Source organism: Stigmatopora nigra, chromosome 21, assembly GCF_051989575.1.
Source record: "Stigmatopora nigra isolate UIUO_SnigA chromosome 21, RoL_Snig_1.1, whole genome shotgun sequence".
NCBI classification, from domain to species: domain Eukaryota; kingdom Metazoa; phylum Chordata; class Actinopteri; order Syngnathiformes; family Syngnathidae; genus Stigmatopora; species Stigmatopora nigra.
In genome coordinates this window covers 2,411,695-2,433,321 of record NC_135528.1, presented here as the reverse complement: position 1 = coordinate 2,433,321, position 21,627 = coordinate 2,411,695, and the positions used below count along the sequence as shown (strand labels likewise).

The following is a 21,627-nucleotide window of genomic DNA, read 5'->3' as shown; positions in this document are numbered from 1 at the left end:
AAAAAAGGGAGGGGGTTCTACAGGGTGTAGCCTCTTCTTATTTGAACTTCTTAATGTCATAGAGTAAAAATGGCAAGATTTTTTTTATAGTTTGTCACCACATTTACACAAAACTGTACTACACACATTAATTATTAATTAATTCCAATAAATGTACTTTTGGACAGGGAATTCAACCCTTTCCCTTCAATTTATGAGACCCCCCACCCCATTAAAAGTATGCTAAGACAACTGTGGAACAAAATTCTTCATATCAATCCTATTAAAACAAATTAAAATGTAAATTTAATGCACTCCCACCACAACACATTGATGTATTTAAGTTTTCTCATGATTTTTTTTGCCATTCTTGCTTCAATAGTTAATAGGAGACTATTAAGTATGTGGTAATAGTTCTATCCCTTCACACACACAAAAAGGTGAACAGGTGCAAACAAATTCAGGAAAATCCAAACTTGGTCATAAATAGAAAAGGACACTATAGATGCAAATTCCACATTATTTTTAACAAAGACGGCTTATTAATTTAACATAAAATTGTGCGAAACTGGTAGGAATTGATGTAATTATTGGATAGAATATAAGGTTACACCAAATAAAGCATTAAAACTATTTGATTTGTTTAATTTAAGAAGTGATATTACATCAGTCGAGTACCTGTCAATCAGATGCAACTATCTGCTTTGCGTCCGACAGGCAAAACTAGTTATTCCTGTTAGTTTGAAAAGAATTGTACTCAACACGAAACTGCATCACATCCGTGGCAATTGCGACACCTAAAAAAACAAGTGGTACGACTTTAACCCCAATTTAAAAAACTTTATTATCTGTTAAGACAGTCTTACAGTCTTTCAAACAGTCACATATGGAAAAAAAATCTTAATTTGAAAGAATTTAATTTGACTTGGACTAAAAATCTAGGATGTGGCATTTTTAGAGATTGTATTATTCTTACTTTTGCATAAACAATGTCAAGATAAAGGAAAAAAATGGGGGGCAATTGACAGTTAAAGGGGCAACATGCAGATTCTTTAACATTAAAAACGATCAACATAATCAAAGTGATAAGAAAAAGTACAACACATTTTAGAATAAAAGAACTGTTTACAACTTTTTGATGCAAAGAGGGTTGTTGTTATTTTTTTAAATTTGCTGTCAATATTTCATTTTTTTTACATCTATAACTAAATGAAATCAGTTATTGCCACAACCAAGCCGTCAGTATAAAATGGAGCTCACTTTTATTTAAAGAGAAATTAGGAGAGTATAACATAACATTGGTTACACCATGATGTGTGCAAAAAGCAATGCAAAGATGGTGGTGACAACCATCGCTGAGCTTGAGACCCCCGGAGCTGCGTTGCATAGGTTACTGTTGCAGCAAGTCTTGGTAATTTTGTAGAGAGTGGAGTTGCTGGTTGAAGGGAAATTAACATCATAGGTCTTATTGCAGTCATTCACCGCTAGGCAACCCTTCATGGAGATGTCCACGAATCTAGCTGAGGGGGGAGAGACAATGAGACTTTGTCAGTGTTTGAGGTGACAACAGCAATTTATGGAATGACAAGGATGAGGACTGTGTACATTCTTAAATTCAAGAATATGGAAAAAGAAAAAAAAAACTTGACAGTTTTTTCAAACAGCCATCAGAACTCTGAACTTGCATTAGCACGACACACAATCCCTTCTGTGCAATAACAATATGTAATATCTTAGTTCGTGCGATAATTTAGAATCTACATTGCCAGGACGTGACTTTTTATGTTTTTATATTACTAATTTATGTTTTGTTTTTTAACTGGGAAAACACACTTTGTGGAGTAGCACCACCAATTTGGTTATACGCAGCTGTGTATGATGACAATAAAGGCTTTTGTTTAATTTGATTGATTTTGATTGATAAACAAAAAGTGATTTCTATCTTTTTAAATGTGATAACATTGTGTTATTGGGTTCATTTTTTTATTTTTTATTTTTATTTTAATACACACTTTGTGGAGTACCAACACCAATTTGGTTATACACAGCTGTGTATGATGACAATAAAGGCTTTTGTTTGATTTAATTGATTTTGATTGATAAAAAGTGATTTCTATCTTATTAAACGTGACAATAATGTGTAATTGGGTTCATTTTTTAATATTATATTTATTTGAATACACACTTTGTGGAGTAGCACCACCAATTTCGTTATATGCAGCTGTGTATGATAACGATAAAGGCTTTTGTCTGATTTGATTGATTTTGATTGATTAAAAAAGTGATTTCTATCTTTTTAAACGTGACAACAAAGTGTAATTGGCTTCATTTTTTTTATTTTTATTTTTTATTTGAATAAAAAAAAAACTGGAAGTCGATGCACATGATTTCTTTTCACAGGAAACAAAATTATTCATGTTGATTTTAACATTATAAGGTGTCTGATGATGTGCCATGATTAATTTCTCTTTGTTTTCAGCTATATATTTTCTCGTTGACAATAATATTGATGTTTCGTCTTCAATTTTTTTTTTACGATGATGCAGTAAAGCTGCACTTGCAAATCAAAAGTATACACGTGCTGCTCCATTCCTCATCTTTCTATGTTTGAACTGTTATTCTTTGTCAGAATATTAAGAAATCTAAAGACAGATTCCTACCATGCCACATTCCAAAAGTAAATGAGCGACAGGTGAAATTGCTGAAACAATGTTTGCGCTTGAACACCTTACCTGCCTTGCCTTTGCCGCTAAAGCAGCGTTCTCCTTGTGCGCACATCACTTTCTTGGTGATGCACAAGTTCCAAAAGCCAATTTTACATTCGTAGCACTGTAAAGCCTGGCCTGAAAGAAATAGTAAATAAAACAAATCATTTAATCTATGAATGAACAACATACCGTATTTTCATGACTATAAGGCGCACTTAAAAGTCTTAAATTTTCTCCAAAATAGACAGTGCGCCTTATATATGAAAAAAAACAGAAAACGAAAAACCACCACTGTCGGATATTAAAAAAACACAAACGCCTGAACTGAAACAGTACTGTTAAATATGCAGATGCCATCTTAGTTTACAAAATCTTCCATCATATAGCTCCTCGCCCACTGCAAGATTTTATACAAAAAAAATGCAAAACATCAACAATGGCTGGCTCTAAAAGTGACTGTGTAGTGAGTGCTTCATACCTGGAAGTCAATAGCAATTACCATATTTTCACGACTCTAAGGCGTATTTAAAAGTCTTAAATTTTCTCCAAAATAGACAATGCGCCTTATAATACAGTGCGCCTTACATATGGAAAAAATGTCATTCTTTGAGGGCGCGCCTTATAATGCGGTGCGCCTTATAGTCGTGAAAATACGGTAAATAAAATCTCAAATTTTTAGGTTATACACAAAATGACAAGATGGATTGTGGATGGAAGTGGAAACCTATTCATTCATGATCATTAAAAATGTAAGCAATATTATAAAGTCATTTATAAAAGATAAAGGTTAAGGAAAAGGAATTTTCATCTTTTGGCTGGAAAGTTTATGTAAATTCTGCATTGCTAAGTGTAAGACAATCAATTTGCATGTTTTACATTCTCGTAAAAAGAGGAATTTTTAAAAAATGTCCAATAAAACACTCACTATGTAACAAAAACTGGATTGCTGCCGATGCTACTTTAAAAAGTACTTGAAAAATCTTTTAACATTCCTATTAATAATCCTGAAATGTCAAATCTATTTGATCTATTTTAGGTGCTTATAGTGAATGAGTATACAAAACAGATACAGTACTTGCATATAACTATGAAAAGGTGTGTACACATCACAACTTCTTAATTTTAAATAAGTGTCATTTACATAAGAAAATAATTGATTGAAAATAGCCCAGGACCCCAAGTTTCGTTCATATTATTGGTACTCATTAAACTAATAATGTGAAATTAGTTTTAGAGTACGAATAGTATTTTTTCACAGCAAAACATCTGGTGTATTACTTGTTAAACTTCATGCCAAGAAGAGCAAATAAAACTAGTTCACATGATGATGCAGTAATTAAATGGCATACGTCAAGACGAAGCTATCATTATAAAACCTAGTACATTGTTGCAGGTGACACTTCAACACACCTAAATTATGTGCTGTTTAAAACATCTGCGAAGTCCACTCCCTGAAATGTAACGACCAATCAAATTACACTAATTATCAGTGATTTTTAGCAATGACTTCATGCAGTAAGGCAGCCCGGTGAATGAGTGGTTAGCGCGTTGGCCTCACAGTGGGGACCTGGGTTCAAATCCTGGTTTGCATGTTCTTCCTGGGCTTACATGGGTTTTCTCTGGGTACTCCAGTTTCCTCCCACATTCCAAAGACATGTTTGGTTGGTTGATTGACGACTCTGAATAGCCCCTAGGTATGAGTGTGAGTGTGAATGGTTGTTTGTCTCCAAATGTGTCCTGCGATTGGCTGGCTACCAATTCAGGGTTTCCCCTGCCTCTGGCCCAAAGTTGGCTTGGATAGGCGCCAACACCCCCCGCGATCCTAGTAAGGATAAAGCGGTTGAGAAGATGAGATGAGACTTCAAGCAGTTTCACGTTAAAACAAATGTCATGTGACCCACCCCACCTTAACTTATATATATATATATATGTATATATATATTATTATATATATATAGTATATATATATATATATATATATAGTATATATATATATATAATATATATATGTATATATATAATATATATATATATATATATATAGTATATATATATATATATATTATATATATATATTATATATATATATATATATATATATATATATATATATATATATATATATATATATATATATATATATATATATATATATATATATATATATATATATATATATATATATATATATATATATATAATACATATATATATTTATATATACATATATATATATATATATATATATATATATATATATATATATATATATATATATATATATATATATATATATATATATATATATATATATATATATATATATATATATATATGTATATATATATATATATATGTATATATATATATATATATATATATATATATATATATATATATATATATATATATATATATATATATATATACATATATATATATATATATATACATATATATATATATATATATATGTATATTATATATATATATATATATATATATATATATATATATATATATATATATATATATATATATATATATATATATATATATATATATATATATATATATATATATATATATATATATATATATATATATATATATATATATATATATATATATATATATATATATATATATATATATATATATATATATATATATATATATATATATATATATATATATATATATATATATATATATATATATATATATATATATATATATATATATATATATATATATATATATATATATATATATATATATATATATATACATATATATATATATATACATATATATATATATATATATAATTTTAAATAAAATTCATGATTTAATTGAAGAATCCATTTTGGCAAAAGAAAGTAAATAGTAATAAAATATGAACAATTGGAAGCACAAATAAAAATACTGCCAAGCATAATAAAAGTATAAACCTTAACCTCCCCCAAATAATTGTAAGATTTTTTTATTTTTTTGTGTGACACTGGACATTTGACTCCGGGAATTTTATTCATTCATTCATCATTGTTTTTTAAATAAATATTGTGTGACTTCACATACTGTAACTTAACTTTTAACTATGGTGGGTTGGAAAAGATCATTCCATTCCAATTGAAATGGATTGTAAGTCTTGTAAGATATTAATACATGTTTTCTATAGTATTTTCTCTCGTTTGACAAGTACCACAACACATACTGTGGATGATATAAACTAATAACTTTGAAAGAGAGGGACCATTGAAAGGGATGAAGCAAAATTGCCCTACCAAAACTAGTAAAAAAGAAAATATGAATGATAAAACTAGTTTTATGCAACATGGTACAATTTCATTTAGGTATTTATGTACCTGAAACACAAAAACCTAAAATAATACTGAAACTATACATGTATGCTAGACAAGATATCGCATGTGTGGCAATGTAGGACAACTTATCCCAATCAAAATATTTAGCGATTTTTCTAGACCTATAGTACTTTAAAAAAAATACTAATTACTATACATGACACATGTAGAGCAGGTCTAAAATGGGAAGCTTTTCAATTCAGGTGTGTTTTTTTTTCCAAATGCACTTATTTTTGGTCTCTACTGCTGACTAGTGTTTGCCTCGTCAATTGACAAGCACACTAAAAAAATAAAAAATACTAAAACTAAGTTTTCATACGTCCACTAGAGGACAATAATATTCTAAAAGGCCTAATGGGGGAAAGATTTTTATAAAAACCTATTGTAAAGGTGATAACTAATACATTTCTGACCCAATGAAGTAGTATAAACACCATTTAAAAAAATTAAATAAATAAAAGATGAGATCAATTCTTTTCCAGTGAGTTTTGCTTTGTTAAAAAGGACTGTAGTTTCCCAGTCAACTGTGGGAAACGGGAAGCCAGGGCAAACAATGACCAACTTGGCGACCGTAAATTCACAATGTGTAGTTAAAAAAGAAAAAAAAACATCCCGAGAGGCCGAGTTGAAATAAAGCACATAAAGAGAAAAAAGACTGGAGTTAGAAAAATTCCAAGATAAATACTCTCAGTCAAGTCAGGTGTGTAACTGCAAATAGAGTACATCATGCTTATCATGATTGTTGATAAAGACTTATTACTATAACAACCAAACAGACAACTTTAGTTTTAACAGAATGAATATATATATATATATATATATATATATATATATATATATATATATATATATATATATATATATATATATATATATATATATATATATATATATATATATATATATATATATATATATATATATATATATATATATATATATATATATATATATATATATATATATATATATATATATATATATATATATATATATATATATATATATATATATATATATATATATATATATATATATATATATATATACACACACATGATCAAGGCTCTAGATCAGGTGTGCTCAAACTTTTTTGCTTAAAGATTTACTTTTTAAGGAGCCATTTTGGCACAATCACCCTTTTTTTTACGGACCCCTGACAAAATCCAGAAGTTATGAATGCTGATGCTATACCTGATGCCAGGAGGACCTAACATAGTAAAGGATAGGCAATAATCCATCTTTGAGTTTAAGTATCATATACAAATTTTACTACGAATCCAATCGTTGGATTAAATCTTAATAAAAAATTAAATCAATGTCATGGGATCTACCATTAGTACCTTGGCGATTGACTGGTCGCTCTCGATCGCCCTATTGAGCAACCCTGGTCTAGATTAACAACCAATTGTCGACAGGAGTGATTCCCTTTCAGTCAACAATTTGTTATTTGAGAAGTTAAAGGAAGTGGAGGTTACACAAAGCATCTTTAAAAAAAAAAATCCAAGCCAACATGGGAGAAAAAATAGGGTCGCAGTCATTTGGGTGTGGTCTGAAACAGGAGCCAAATGAAAGTGATGGTGTAGGGTGAGGTGTAGGGTTTAAGAACAATATCACCTAATATACAATAGCCAAAGAACAAATGTAAAATTGTTGTCTGGACTCTGCAAATCCTCTGTGGAAATGGAATTTGAGACACAGGCCTCAACTATTATGAGGTTTAGGAATTTCTCATGAGATGGTGTGACAAGTTGGGACGTGATTCAGTCTTTTAGGGCTGTCGCAAGAAGTTCAGCCCTCCCGCCTCGCCCTAGTCACAAATGGCATGAAAACACAAGGAGGTGCTGCTACTTGTTCAACTACGAACATCCTGCTAACTTGTGTTTTTTGTTTTTAATAGATTTATTTAACTCTTTATGGATTTCCAAAAACAAAAGCAAGACAAATAGATTGCACTAAACCATAAAAGGACAAATGAATATAAGTATATAAATAATTGGGTAAGTTAAACCATCAACATAAGCTTGTAGTTTGTTTAATAATTCAAAACGTATTTTCTCGCATATAAGCCATATTTGTAACTAAAAAATGATGACTAAATCAAGGGCACTTATATGCGCACGAAACATGCAGCGTTGCTACACTCTTTTTCACCAGTAGATGTTGGCAAATTAACTATTTGTAGTTATTTTCTGTTTGCAGTAAGAAAAATTAAATTAGAATTGAATTTGGTAAGTATGTTCTAGCATTGGCAAAATGTCTTTTTTTCCCTCTTCTTTTACTCTGGGCTGTTTATTTAATTGCAAGCTTGCTTGTAAGTTCAAAATAAGGCAATAGTATGCACAACATGTCACTCTTCACATGCAATGCTTATGACTCCAGGCTGATGAAAATAAGAACTTTGATGACAAACCTAAACCTTCCATGTCAGTAATTTACATTTTTTAATGTGTCCATGTTCCGTTTACTGCTGCACATTATGATTCATGAGCATGCGATCTGATCTTTATTTTATTTTTATTTTACATTAGCTGGGTTTAACTAGGGAAAAAATATACACAAATAAAGAAAATATGACTAATATTCAATTTCCTGTTAGAACATGAGTATTTATTTTAGGGTGTGGCCGCAGTCAGTGTGAGTTTAACTCCGTTAACTATGTTCACATTCTTGGCTTCCTCACGCTATTAACACCTGACCAGTATGAATTAAACTAAATATGAGATTGTTTTTCTTTATTTAATTTAATTTTTTAATGAACAGATTTCAATTCAACCTGGTTTTGAAGTGGAATATAAATATGAACATAAAATATATGCCTTGAGGCAATAGTAGTGACTATAAAAGTAATGATTATAAAATTGAATAGTGAAGTTCTTACCGACTGCAAAAAAGACTCCCACGGCGACAATCTGTAAAAGAATTCGGTTCATGTTGACTGACGCTGCTCTGGCAAGCTTCCGTGCGCACTGACCGTTAGAATCAAGCTTTTTTTTTTCTTTTCCACCATAGCCTCATTTATAACATTCCACCCTCCCCATCCTCGCGTCATCATTATCCAATGGGAGTAGGCAGGTTTTCTTCCGTGCATAGCAAAGCAAAGCATTTTTCCGCCTCCTCCAAAAACAAACAAACTCTTTAAATCCACCTGTGACAATGTGTGACGTCACATGGAAGAGTGGACAGAAGATTCTCAGTGAGTCGTTTATTTTAGTTAGAAAGACATCACAAACTTATGGAAGAAGCGTATTGCATTCACCTTTAAACAAAATCTGGCCATTTTGCTAATTAATTCCTTTTTAGTTTTGTTTTTTTTGAATTCATTATGTTTAAAAACTTTTTATTTCACATTTTCTGAACTGCTTTATCCTCACTAGGGTTACAGGGAGTGCTGGAGTCTATCCCAGCTCACTTCGGAATTGGTGACCAGTCAATCGCAGGGCACAAGGAGACAAACAACCAATCACGCTCACACTCATACCTAGGGGCAATTTAGAGTGTCCAATCAGACTACCATGCTTGTCTATTGGAGGGTGCTGGAGCCTATCCAAGCTGACTTCGGAATTGGTGGGCAGTCAATTGGAGGGCACAAGGAGACAAACAACCAATCACGCTCACACTCATACCTAGGGGCAATTTAGAGTGTCCAATCAGACTACCATGCTTGTCTATTGGAGGGTGCTGGAGCCTATCCAAGCTGACTTCGGAATTGGTGGGCAGTCAATTGCAGGGCACAAGGAGACAAACAACCAATCATGCTCACACTCATACCAAGAGGAAATTTAGAGTGTCCAATCAGACTACCATGCTTGTCTAGTGGGGGGTGCTGGAGCCTATCCAAGCTGACTTTGGAATTGGTGGCAACTCAATTGCAGGGCAGGGCAAAAGGAGACAACAACCAAAGGTGGAGGGTGCTCGAGCCTATCCCAGCTGACTGGGGGACACCCTGAATCAGTGGACGGCCGATATCAGGGCACAAGGAGACCGTGCACATTCTCACCCATACCTATGGGTAATTTAGAATGTCCAATTAGCCTACCATGAATTCTTTAGGAATGTGGGAGGAAACCGGAGTATCCGGAAGAAACCCATGCATAACATGCAAACTCCACACGGATGGACCAACCTGGATTCGATCCCAGAGCTGTGAGGCCGATGCTTTTAACCACTCATTCCACCGGGCCACCTTATTATCATTCATTTAATACTTTAAAGCCCCCTAATGTTAAATGACCATTTAACTATTTTCACGACTATAAGGCACACCGCATTATAAGGCGCACCCTCAATGGATGACATTTTTTCCATATATAAGGCACACTGGATTATAAGGCGCACTGTCTATTTTGGAGAAAATGTAAGACTTTTAAGTGCCCCTTATAGTCGTGAAAATACGGTAATTGCAATTGACTTCCAGGTATGAAGCACTCACTGCACAGTCACCTCTAAAGCCAGCCACAGCCAGCCATTGTTGATAATTTTTTTTGTATAAAATGTTGCAGTGGGGGAGGAGCTATATGATGGAAGATTTTGTAAACTAAGATGGCATCTGCACATTTAACAGTATTGTTTCAGTTCAGGCATTTGTGTTTTTTTAATATCCGACAGTGGTGGTTTTTCGTTTTTGGTTTTCTGTTTTTTTTCATATATGTAAAAAAAAAAAAAATATATATATATATATATATATATATATATATATATATATATATATATATATATATATATATATATATATATATATATATATATATATATATATATATATATATATATATATATATATATATATATATATATATATATATATATATATATATATATATATATATATATATATATATATATATATATATATAGATTTTTTTTTTTTTTGGAGAAAATTTAAGATTTTTAAGTGCGCCTTATAGTCGTGAAAATAGGGTATTTTCTTTGCACAGAATTGAACCCATAATCTTAGAAATAGTACAAGCTGAGCCCTGTTACACTGTCTCCTGTAAGTCTCATTTACTGAGTCATAAGCATGAGTCATGTTGTTTGCTCCATAACTACATATATTTGTGGTAAGCAAAATGTACACATTTCAAGTTGCAACAGACATGGTAGCTTTATGACAGTAAAAAAACTTCTTCCTAACATTGAATCCATCTTTGTGTTCAGCAGGTACCAAAAACTGCATCGGTTTTACTTACATTTATAGGGAAATATTACAGATGACGCCCATGAGTAAAATATGATTGAAGAACACAGCCAAGGTACTTTTAGTAGTTACATAAGCAACCAATGAGCAAGTAAAGTATGGTCACCGCCCCAGGCGGGGGAGAAATAACTGTATTTAAAATGCATCCTTCCTTTGGAATGCAATAGCTATGTATTCCATGAGTCAATTTAAAATCTCTCCCTGTATGGAATTTGCCAGTTCTCCCCATGCCTGTGTGTTTTTTTTTCTGGGTACTCTACATCCCAAATACATTTGTGGGTATGCTGTTTGACCAATCTAAATCATCCTTGGGCTCTAAATATTTTTTCATCTCATTTTAGCTTCATACCTGTCAATCTCTGCCGATAACTGCCCTTGTAAATGATTATGATTCCCTGTACAAACCCCCCAAAAAACATACAAACACCGTACGACGCATGTTTACTCGCGGTAACTCGTTTCTTACTAGGTGGCTCCTCCATGCTTGCTTCCACGATATTTACTCTATGTATATTTACGCATGCGCATGTCATTCTTTATCGATATTGCCGTACGCATCGCTAAAAAAATACATACGATTGAGGATAATTTTTGCTGGTTTACCGTGACAATAGTAACGATTGATGACAGTAGCGAGACTATCTGGATTTTAGCCAAAACGGTCTTGTTGAGTTCGGTTTTCATAAATATTGGCGATTTAAAAAATAAATCCCCGTACAAAAGTCGATGTACGGCGTACATGATTTGAAACGGTAAAAAAAAAAACGTATAAAATACGTATAAAACGTACAAGTTGACATGTATGTAGCTTGCGATTGCCCGACAACCAATTCAGTGTACAGTAATCCCTCAAATATTGCGGCTTCAGAAAAATGTGAAAATCCATGCTGAAACTCGCAAGCGGAAGCCACTCCCTTTGTCTTCTACTTGCTACTAGGACTCAGCAAAGAAGTAGAAAAAACTCATTTATAATAGGGATGATCATACTTTGCTGTTTTTCATTTATCCTAACCATGTCTGGTCTACGTTAACTGTGATATTTGAGGGATTACTGTATATCCCCACCTACCGTCAAAAGTTGTCTGGGATAGGTTCCAGCACCCCTCACGCCCCTTGTGAGTGGAATAGAAAATTAATTTATGGTTATAAGATTTTTTTAGAAAATGTTAAGTATGACCAAGGCAAGTACTACATATGTAGTACTCTGCAACACATTCATTTATCTTCCAAACTGATTATGCCTTTTTGTTTAGTCATGAAAATGAAATACATATAGGACAGGACAAATTTGATATTCAAACCAGTGCCTGCCTGGAGGCAGTCAAACGTGTTGAAACCAAATTATCCAAATTAAATTATCCTTCCCCTTAAATGAGTGTGTGGGATGGGCATATTATAACTATTTTTTTGCAGAGAAAAGTTGAATACGTACAAAAAAAAAACACACACCGGAGACTAATAGTGAGTCGATTTAAGTACAAAATAACTTATGGGCCACTGAGTGAGAATTTGGAAGTGTGACCGCTATATTTAAAAATGACACCTTAAAGCAGGGGTAGGGAACCTAAGGCTCGGGAGCCACATGTGGCTCTTTTGATGGGTGTATATGGCTCTCTGTGAACCTGTGTGGTAAAATATGGGAATCGCTGGGGAGAGACCTAAGTCTCGGATGCACCAATGGGAGCGTCACACCGGCACTGTGGCGGCAAAACTATCTCTTGCGCCTTTTTAAATCATAATTTTTCTTTATTAGACTCTTCTGCATGCATACTGTCATTGATTAGCAACAGTGAAATAATGTTCTCAAAAGAATTCAGACTTTTTTTGACTTTCAAAGTGGTGAAATGACTAATAAATGCTCACATTCTCATGTATTTTTACTTTTAAATTCTGAGTATGGCCCTCAAGGAATAATGTTTGAAAATATGAATTGTTTATGACTCTCTTCGTCAAAATGGTTCGCGACCCCTGCCTTAAAGCTTAGTTTTTGTTGAAAAGTCGATTTTGGACCAGACAAATTGTTATTATTACTGTTTGATGTATTTCTGCTATAAAAATGACCTGTTATAAAAATGAACTTACAAGTTTGGCCATATTGTATTGTATTTATTTATTAACTTACTATTAAGTACCTATTTGTGTATAATGCCTTTCCTATTCCTGCATCCTCACCCTCTTCCTATTGCAACAAAGAAATTTCCCGATTACGGGATGAATAAAGTTATCCAATCCAATATTTTAGATCATTTTTACAACATTATTTAACGTTAAACCAAGGAAGAAACTTTAAGTAACAAGTCATACGAGCATGCCTCATCTTGTCTGACTATGTTTGTTTTCCAAGTATCTGTCACACCCTTAAAAGAATCCTATAAACATTTAGTCAATGACTGATAAAAACAGTCCTGTTCGGAACAATGATAATGGGCTCCTCCAAATTTGTTCGGCCACATGACACCTTGTCGCTTTTGTCTTGTGTCTGCGGGAAACCACTTTGTGTCCTGTGATATTATGTAACGACCTCTTTGGAGTCACCTTTTTGAAATCATTTGCTAAGTGGGAGGCTGCTTAAGCCGGGAAAAAAATGCCTTGCTTGTTTTCAAATTGCTTATTTGTCCAAGTGTCATTTGGGGTAAAAAAAAAAAAATGGGTGTGGGTGCTAAATCCATCTTAATTACACATTTCTAAGTTTCTAAAATATTTTGTACAGTTCAAAATAATCAAAACAATTGAGTCACTTGTCTTTGTCATTTTAATGAGCTTTTCATAAAAATTATTTGGAAAAGGGAAGCTTTATATATAGAACCTAACAATTGTATAACAATTATATAATATAAAACTATTATTTTAATCTTTATTATTATTAGATATATATTATTAATATTTGTAAAAATGTTAGCCACTGCCTGGTGCCAAGTTAATCATTTTTTCTCAATAGGACCATTTTGTAAAGGATTTTTAGTGTGGTATTTAATTTATTTTTTATTTTGTTGTATATACACAAAAGAATATTTTAATGAGCTTTTCATAGATTATTTGGAAAAGGGAAGCATTATACATAGAACCTAACAATTATATAATATATAACTATTAATTAAATCTTTAATATTAATTATTTAATATATAATTAAGAATTGTAAAAATGTTAGGCACTGCCTGGTGCCAAGTTAATCATTCTTTCCCAATATGAGTATTTTGTAAAGGATTTTAAGTGTTGTATTTAATGTTATTTTGTTGTATGTACAAAAGAATATTTTAATATCATGTCCATATAAATACCCTTGGGGAAAATTCACCAGCGAGGCCTTTTAAACCTGGGATATTCCACTGTATACTTCTGGAGGCTTATGAAACAGCATTTAGATACCAAAGTGCACGTTTCCATCCTTGGGCTGATTTTAGAATGAGTTTAACTTCACGAGTTGCTTTAGTATACAGGGGATTCCTCTTGGAAATTTGTTTTGACCAAAAAAAATAAAAATGAGAGGGAACTGCTGAAAAAAATGTTTTGAGGTTCATTGTGAGTCATTCTGCCTGTGGAAAGTATGAGTGCGACCACACCAAAACAACTTAGTTGTGCCAGTTTCACAGTAGAAGCTAGAGAGGGAAACCCCATAGATATTCATCATATTACCGTGTTTTCACGACTATAAGGCGCACCGTATAAGGCGCACCCTCAATGAATGACATTTTTTCCATATATAAGGCGCACTGTATTATAAGGCGCACTGTATTGACTTCCAGGTATGAAGCACTCGCTTCAGTCACCACTAGAGCCAGCCATTGTTGAAGTTTTGGATTTTTTTGTATAAAATCTTGCAGTGGAGGAGCAGCTATATGATGGACGATTTTGTAAACTAAGATGGCATCTGCATATTTAACAGTATTGTTTCAGTTCAGGCGTTTGTGTTTTTTTAATATCCGACAGTGATGGCTTTTCGTTTTTGGTTTTCTGTTTTTTTTCCCCATATATAAGGCGCACTGGATTATAAGGCGCACTGTCTATTTTGGAGAAGATTTAAGACTTTTAAGTGCGCCTTATAGTCGTGAAAATACGGTACCAGAATAAAGAAAATGACAGCAATGATAAGAGACACAACCGAAAAAAAAGGAGCAAAAAAGTATGAAAAGAAATTTCAACCTTTATTGAGATTTCTGAATCTGGCTCACACTTCCAAAGTAGCACAGAGAAAAAAACAACATCAGAATTTGTGGATCATAAATACAGGTTTACTTATGCTGTGAAACCTGAAAATTTCCAACTCAGTTAAACATTTGCGCAAAAAGATTAAGGAAACAAGGAACATCTGCCTGTTTCAGAAAGTAAAACAAAAAAAAAACGGAAGCTGGTGGTCTCTGGTGTTGTTGCTATATACCTCAAAACAACATAAGTTGCAGCAGTGAATTCAGTGCTGTGCTGCAGCCTTTCTGATTCTATTTGGGAAGCAGGCTAACTATGAAGATAAACGTGTTGAAAACTGTCAGAAATTTGAGGGTTGGGAGATTGCGAGCGGCACATCCTACTGCAACTGAGGACGCCAAACAGAAAACAAGTCATTTACAGGCAGCGATCTTGGTTTCTATGATGTCCTCCTTGACAGTAACAGCACACAAACCTTTCTTATTCTTAATATTTTGTAGGCAGACCTTTTGTAATGACACCAAAACAGCAAACATTTGTACAAACCAGCAATACAGGAAAAATAAATCAATGACTGTATATTATTTTTAAGTTGCTGGCAGTCACGTTAAGGGTTGGGGGGGACTCACTTTACCAAAAGTATTTTTTAGGTAAAATGGGAGCGTGATGCATACCAAAATATACACAATTCACAAAAAGTTGGAATTCTTCAGCTTTTGGGTGACAACTTTTTAAACACGTCTTCCTTGGATGTTTCAGTACTTTGTACACAACTTTTTGTGAGTGTGTATTTGCGTTCACGACAAAAAAGGGAGGCCGGGTACACATTTATGTAATGAAGACTATGGTTGTGGATTGGCATCTCGCTCACCCACCAAATCATCAATATTATTGTTATTATTACATGTAGCTTTCATCTGCTCTAATCTAAACCCAAAATAATAGTCTTCAGAATGGGAAGGGATCATTTGAGTATCTTTTTTTTGTGAAACACAGATGACCCCTTGCCTTGTTGTCAATATTCTTTGTTGTCTTGTCCTTCTTGACGGGTCCGCTAGCGGATGGCCTTGACGGGGCTCTTGAAGCTGGAGGCTGCTTGCAGCTGCAGCTGGTAGGCCATTGGGTGGATCTTGAACCCGTAAAGCCTGGAGTGGGGTGGGGGGAGGAGAAGGTGACAAACATCCTTGAATTTTGCCTTGTTTGCCAAGTGGGATGCTTACAACGCATAGGACAAAAGCTTGAAACAAGACGCAACAAAAACATTAAGGCTGAAATTGATGGGGTGCGTCAAACTGTCAAGTGCATTTTATTTGCTTTTAGGGAGGAGGTGTGGAGTCCATTCAATGTAGGATTGTCATGTTTGACATGGCCAAAGTACATCTTTTGGGTGTTGAGCCAGTAAGAAACATTTAGAGCACATTCAACTACCTAAAATTTAGATTCAGTCTTTTTAGAAGCAAAGAAAGAGGATGAATTAGGTGCAAAAGGTGAATAGTTGTATTACTGTTACATGTGTGTATTTTGCAATGGGCAATAAAGATGAAAAAAACACAGGAAAATAAAGGTAACATAGTAAGCATGATCGACCGGAGGCGGTCGATCAGGTATTTTATTTTATTTTTGTGACTATTTTCATCGTATGCTTTTTTTTTGGGTGGGAAAATCACGTAGAATTACGTAGACAAAAATTTTTGTAACTATTTTTGTAAATCTGCAATACTAAAAATATATTTTTGTACTCCCTTGATTGAGTAAGTTGAGAAAAGAACCATAAACCACTAAAAATTAACCTCATAAATTTTACTACGCAGACGGGGCGCAGACACTTACAGAATCCTAGCAATGTAAGAGTTCTGTTGATCGTCGATGTGATACCGTAGTGACGCAGCAGGGGGTGCGGACAATCTCGCGACATTCGTCATCTGGTGACCAGCCAATCATGAATTTTACGACGCGCAGACGGGCGCAGACACTTACGGAATCCTGCCTATCAACGACATCTAGTCGAATAATTATTCAATTGGAGGATTCTCCCAACCTTTCGGTGTGGAGTTTGCATAATCTTCCCGTGTCTCCGTGGGTTTTTTCTGGATACTCCAGTTTCCTCCCACATCCCAAAAACAAGCATGGCAGTCTGTTTGACCAGTCTAAATTGTCGCTAGGTTCAACTGTGAGCGTGAATACGTGTTTGTCTCAAAGTGCCCTGCAATTGGCTGGCTACCAATTCAGGGTATCCCTCGCCAATTCCCACAGATGACTGGCATGAATTCCGACAACCCTGCGCCCCTTGTGAGGATATCAGGTTCAGAAAATGAATGAAAGAATTGAAAGGTGAATTTTGGGGGAAAATAATCAAAAATTATATCTATAAATAATTTAAATAGTAATACATAAAAATAAATTCTAAACCAACTAGGAATAAAAATTGAAATATTCTAAATCACTTAAAATGAAAGCTAATTTAAAAAAATAATTTCATAGAATTATTCATGAAGAATTAAGATATACATTTAAATAAGTGTGATTTATGATAGACCATCAGATGATGGCTTTAGCACCTCACAGTCAAAATGGATTGGATGTCTATTGTAGTCAATAGGTTTTCAATATTAATTCCCTCATTTTGATAATTACTGCAACTGGCAGTAAATTAGTTAACATAACTTTTAAATATTGACCACTGTCCCAGTAAAGGTTAAGTAACTGCACTAACCTTGGGACAAACTGATTGGCAGGTCTCTTGGGCCTGTTTTCCGGGTGAACCATGAACAACATGTGAGGGAAGCCGGTGCCAAAGTAGGCACCGTCGGTGTGGTGGTGCCTGGAGGACTTGGGTGTGTAGACATCCATGCATTTAGGACAGTAGAGCTTAACCATGGCCTCTCCTGGGATGTCTGATAGTCCTGTAGGGGAAAACCACACAATGAGAAGTAGAAATATAACACGATGTGACGTGATAAAATCTTGTGAGATGGCAGAAAGCACAGAGAAGGTTGTTACGATATTCCAAAATAGTTTTAATCCTTGTTATAAGCAATACTTTTTTTGTGTACTTACCAATAGGAAGCATAGTCTGATTCTCACAATAGACGCGAGGACAGTAGCCAAAGTCTCCTTGTTGATATTTCTCCAACTAAAACACAAGTAGGAAATTACCATATTTTCTTGTATATAAGCCGTATTTGTAACAAAAAAAATTGATGACTGAATCAAGGGTACAGCTTATATGCACACAAGACTTAGAGCGTTGCTATACTCTTTCACCAGTAAATTTCAGGCAAATTAACATTTACTATTTGTTGGTTATTTTCTGCTTTGCATTATGATAACAATCATAACTGGATGAATTAATTCCTTATGATATTGACACCAATAATGTGCTTTTAATTCATACAGTATCTCAGAAAAAAACAGGTGCAATTTTCCTTAAGATTTTCCCTTCAAACAGATTTGTACTCCCTATTAAAACCATCAATAGTGAGAATTGTGAATCAGGGGGCAGCTTATATGAGAGAAATTGTAAAATTCAATGATTTTAAGGCAATTTTCAGGGTATTGCTTATATGCTATTGCTTATACCGTGATGGAATTATAAGGTTATCATATTGCAAAATGACCGGAAAGTTTACAGACATCAATCACCTTACTTGGACACAAACATCTTAGGAAAGCCATAATCAGAATCCATTTGGTTTATCTCTGGCTATTCTCCACTTAGATGCTTTTAAGAACGTCCCATCTCATTGGGTAGGCGTGGCGGCCGTGTTGATTCGGCCAAAATGGCTGGGACTTACCATTTGCGCAATGCCTCGATTGGTGAGGATATAGCGTGCATGGATGAGGCCATACAACATCTCAGCAGCCTGCTCGATCAGGTCACTTTGGTTGGGATTGTCTTCCAGCTCTTCATCTGCAGACACATACACAGTTAGAATTAAATTCCTCAAACTGGGATCAGCTTTCTGTGTGCAGTTAACACATTTGCCAAATACTTTTTTTTGTCTTAAAAGTTCAGGTCTGAAAACCAGTATCAAGGGTTTGACACATTACAAAAGTGAAAGAAAAAGTTATTGCTCAGCACAGTTTATAATGTGAAGTCTGAATTCTTGTAAAATAAATATAAAAATAGTTATTAGGTTTCATTTCCACCTTATTTTCAGTCAGTATCATTTACACGTTTCATAGTTGGACCATCCACCCCTCTCATTTATGGAGTTTTAAATAATATATTTTAATGGAATTACAGTGACACTGTAAAGTAGTCACTGTGGAACTTGGATAATAACAGAAAATGATTGTCTCTTCAAAAAGACTCAAAACACAGCAGTAATTGCAATGTAGTCACACTGCAGTACATGTTTTACTTTAAAAAAAAAAAACAAGAACAAACATGTTAAAGTAATAGAAAAATATGGACCAACAGACAAAATAAGTGCATATTTTGTCTGTTGCATATTTTTCTATTACTTTAATATGTTTGTTCTTGTTTTTTTTGTTAATGTGCCATAAAAAAAACATTTTATTGGATAACTATAGTGTAAAAATTCTCAAAACAATAAGCTGTTGGTGGTGAGACTGAACAAAAAGGATATAAGTTGGGTTGTTGTTGCTGGGACATATAAACCGCCTACTATAACTAAGTGCGTCTTGTGGTGTGGAAAATTCTCTAATAACATTGAGTAGTCGCTAGAGCAAATGAGTGATGTTAAGTACAAACCTGGTTCAAGGTCCAGAATCATGTCCAGAGCCTGACGATAGTGGGGAACTTGCTCATTGAGCCCTGTCAAATTGAACTTGTCCTGGATATAGTCTTCATCCACCTATCAGCCAAATGAGAACATTGATTATGTAATTGCTAGTGAACTGAAAAATAAAACGCATGATCTATATAATGTTTTTTTTCTGGTTTTGTTTTTATTACCATATCTGCCACGATATAGGGTGCAAAAAACATTCTCAAAATATGGGAGTGTACCTCATGTGTAGATTAACATTGCTTAATCATGATATGACATTCACATTAGTTCTGCTCCGTCTATTAGATGCATAACACAACCCTCCAACCACTACTTTGAGTTCATCTACTGCAGGCTTGTCCAAACTATTATTCTACAAAGGGCTGCAGTGGGTCCTATTTTTTGTTTCAACTGGTTCAGCACAGACTGTTTAACCAAAGAGACTTCTTCTAAAATAAACAGCATTTGAGGACTGTTTTGGACACACTTGGTCTACTCTAATAATGCGGTCAGTGCATCTTATAAATGGAAACAATTCAATTCAGGAACTCTGATTTCAAATCTGCCATCATTTTTTTTCTTAGTATGCTTAGAGTTTACTGATTTCTTTTTTAAATTGTACTGTAATGTTAGGAATATACAGATTATTGGTATATTTTCAAACTATGGCAGTTGGATTTTACAGTCCTTTGCTGATGTACATTCTTCTGAAGTGTTTGGAACAGATATTTAACTCCATATTGTTAGATTTAGTCTTTTCCCCCAAGTTAAGATGTTTAAAAGACTTATGTTAGGTATTAGAATCATACCTCGCAGAAAAATTCATTCCCCCTTAGTCCACAGAACCAGGAGATCCATGACACTTCCTCTGAACTGCTCATCTCCGAAAACCTAGGATAGTAAACATTAGTCTTCATCATGTATTCATAGTCATTCTGGTGTGTATGATTGAAGAGAAAAAGTGCTTTAACCAGACTATAAATAAGTGTGCTTCTGGAATGCAGAACAGCTAAGCAAGGAATGAAGGCTCGGTTACCTGCCGGATTGCAGCTATTTAAGCTACAACTCACATTAAAGACACACACATACATAATTTCTAATAAAAGTTGTGTTCTGCGGCGGACCTGGGATTTGTAACACAGTTCTCCTTTGCAATCAATTATTGTTTTAATTGTATAGCCAGCGCAAGCTAGTCATGCTAAAATGAACGAGCAACTAGAGCTAGATTAATAGCAGGCTTCGGAAAAGATCTGGTCATTTCTGTTTATGCGTGAGGGTTCATTTTTATATTTAATGAATATATGACAGTTTTTTTGCGCTTACCCAGTTTTGTACTTTTGAATGCGGCAGAAAAATGCGACAGCTCAATACAATGTAACGAGCTTTCGGGCGTAAATAAAATGGACACCAGCTAAGGAGGTTCTTCCTCTACTTCCGGCGTAAAGCACGGAGTACTGCCACACCATGGCGATCTTAGGTATTACAAATGGTTAAAAATACT

The 21,627-nt window shown here is 33.8% G+C and overlaps 2 protein-coding genes across 2 annotated transcripts; both read right to left on the bottom strand.

The window, feature by feature from the left end:
• Positions 1–804: 804 nt before the first annotated feature.
• On the bottom strand, positions 805–9,070 carry LOC144214845 (lymphocyte antigen 6 complex locus protein G6d-like). Its single transcript, XM_077743550.1, has 3 exons — positions 8,934–9,070; positions 2,712–2,822; positions 805–1,499 (listed from the first exon to the last, which is right to left on the bottom strand). The coding sequence occupies exons 1-3, from the start codon at positions 8,983–8,985 to the stop codon at positions 1,282–1,284; spliced, it is 381 nt and encodes a 126-aa protein (XP_077599676.1). The 5' UTR covers positions 8,986–9,070; the 3' UTR covers positions 805–1,281.
• Positions 9,071–15,371: 6,301 nt separating this feature from the next.
• On the bottom strand, positions 15,372–21,612 carry csnk2b (casein kinase 2, beta polypeptide). The gene is made up of 7 exons (XM_077743965.1): positions 21,450–21,612; positions 20,936–21,017; positions 20,108–20,210; positions 19,185–19,300; positions 18,448–18,523; positions 18,104–18,293; positions 15,372–16,535 (listed from the first exon to the last, which is right to left on the bottom strand). Exons 2-7 carry the CDS (start codon positions 21,005–21,007, stop codon positions 16,445–16,447), a joined length of 648 nt encoding a protein of 215 aa, XP_077600091.1. The 5' UTR covers positions 21,008–21,017; positions 21,450–21,612; the 3' UTR covers positions 15,372–16,444.
• Between the last annotated feature and the right edge of the window lie 15 nt (positions 21,613–21,627).

Coding starts and splice junctions, on each gene's coding strand:
- csnk2b (XM_077743965.1), bottom strand. CDS start 21,007: ATGAGCAGTTCAGAGGAAGTGTCATGGATCTCCTGGTTCTGTGGACTA. Junction 19,301..20,107: donor GATTCTGGACCTTGAACCAG/GTTTGTACTTAA, acceptor ATGTGTCTGCAG/ATGAAGAGCTGGAAGACAAT. Junction 18,524..19,184: donor ATCGAGGCATTGCGCAAATG/GTAAGTCCCAGC, acceptor CTTGTGTTTTAG/TTGGAGAAATATCAACAAGG.
- LOC144214845 (XM_077743550.1), bottom strand. CDS start 8,985: ATGAACCGAATTCTTTTACAGATTGTCGCCGTGGGAGTCTTTTTTGCA. Junction 2,823..8,933: donor GGGAGTCTTTTTTGCAGTCG/GTAAGAACTTCA, acceptor TATTTCTTTCAG/GCCAGGCTTTACAGTGCTAC. Junction 1,500..2,711: donor TAGCGGCAAAGGCAAGGCAG/GTAAGGTGTTCA, acceptor CTCCCCCCTCAG/CTAGATTCGTGGACATCTCC.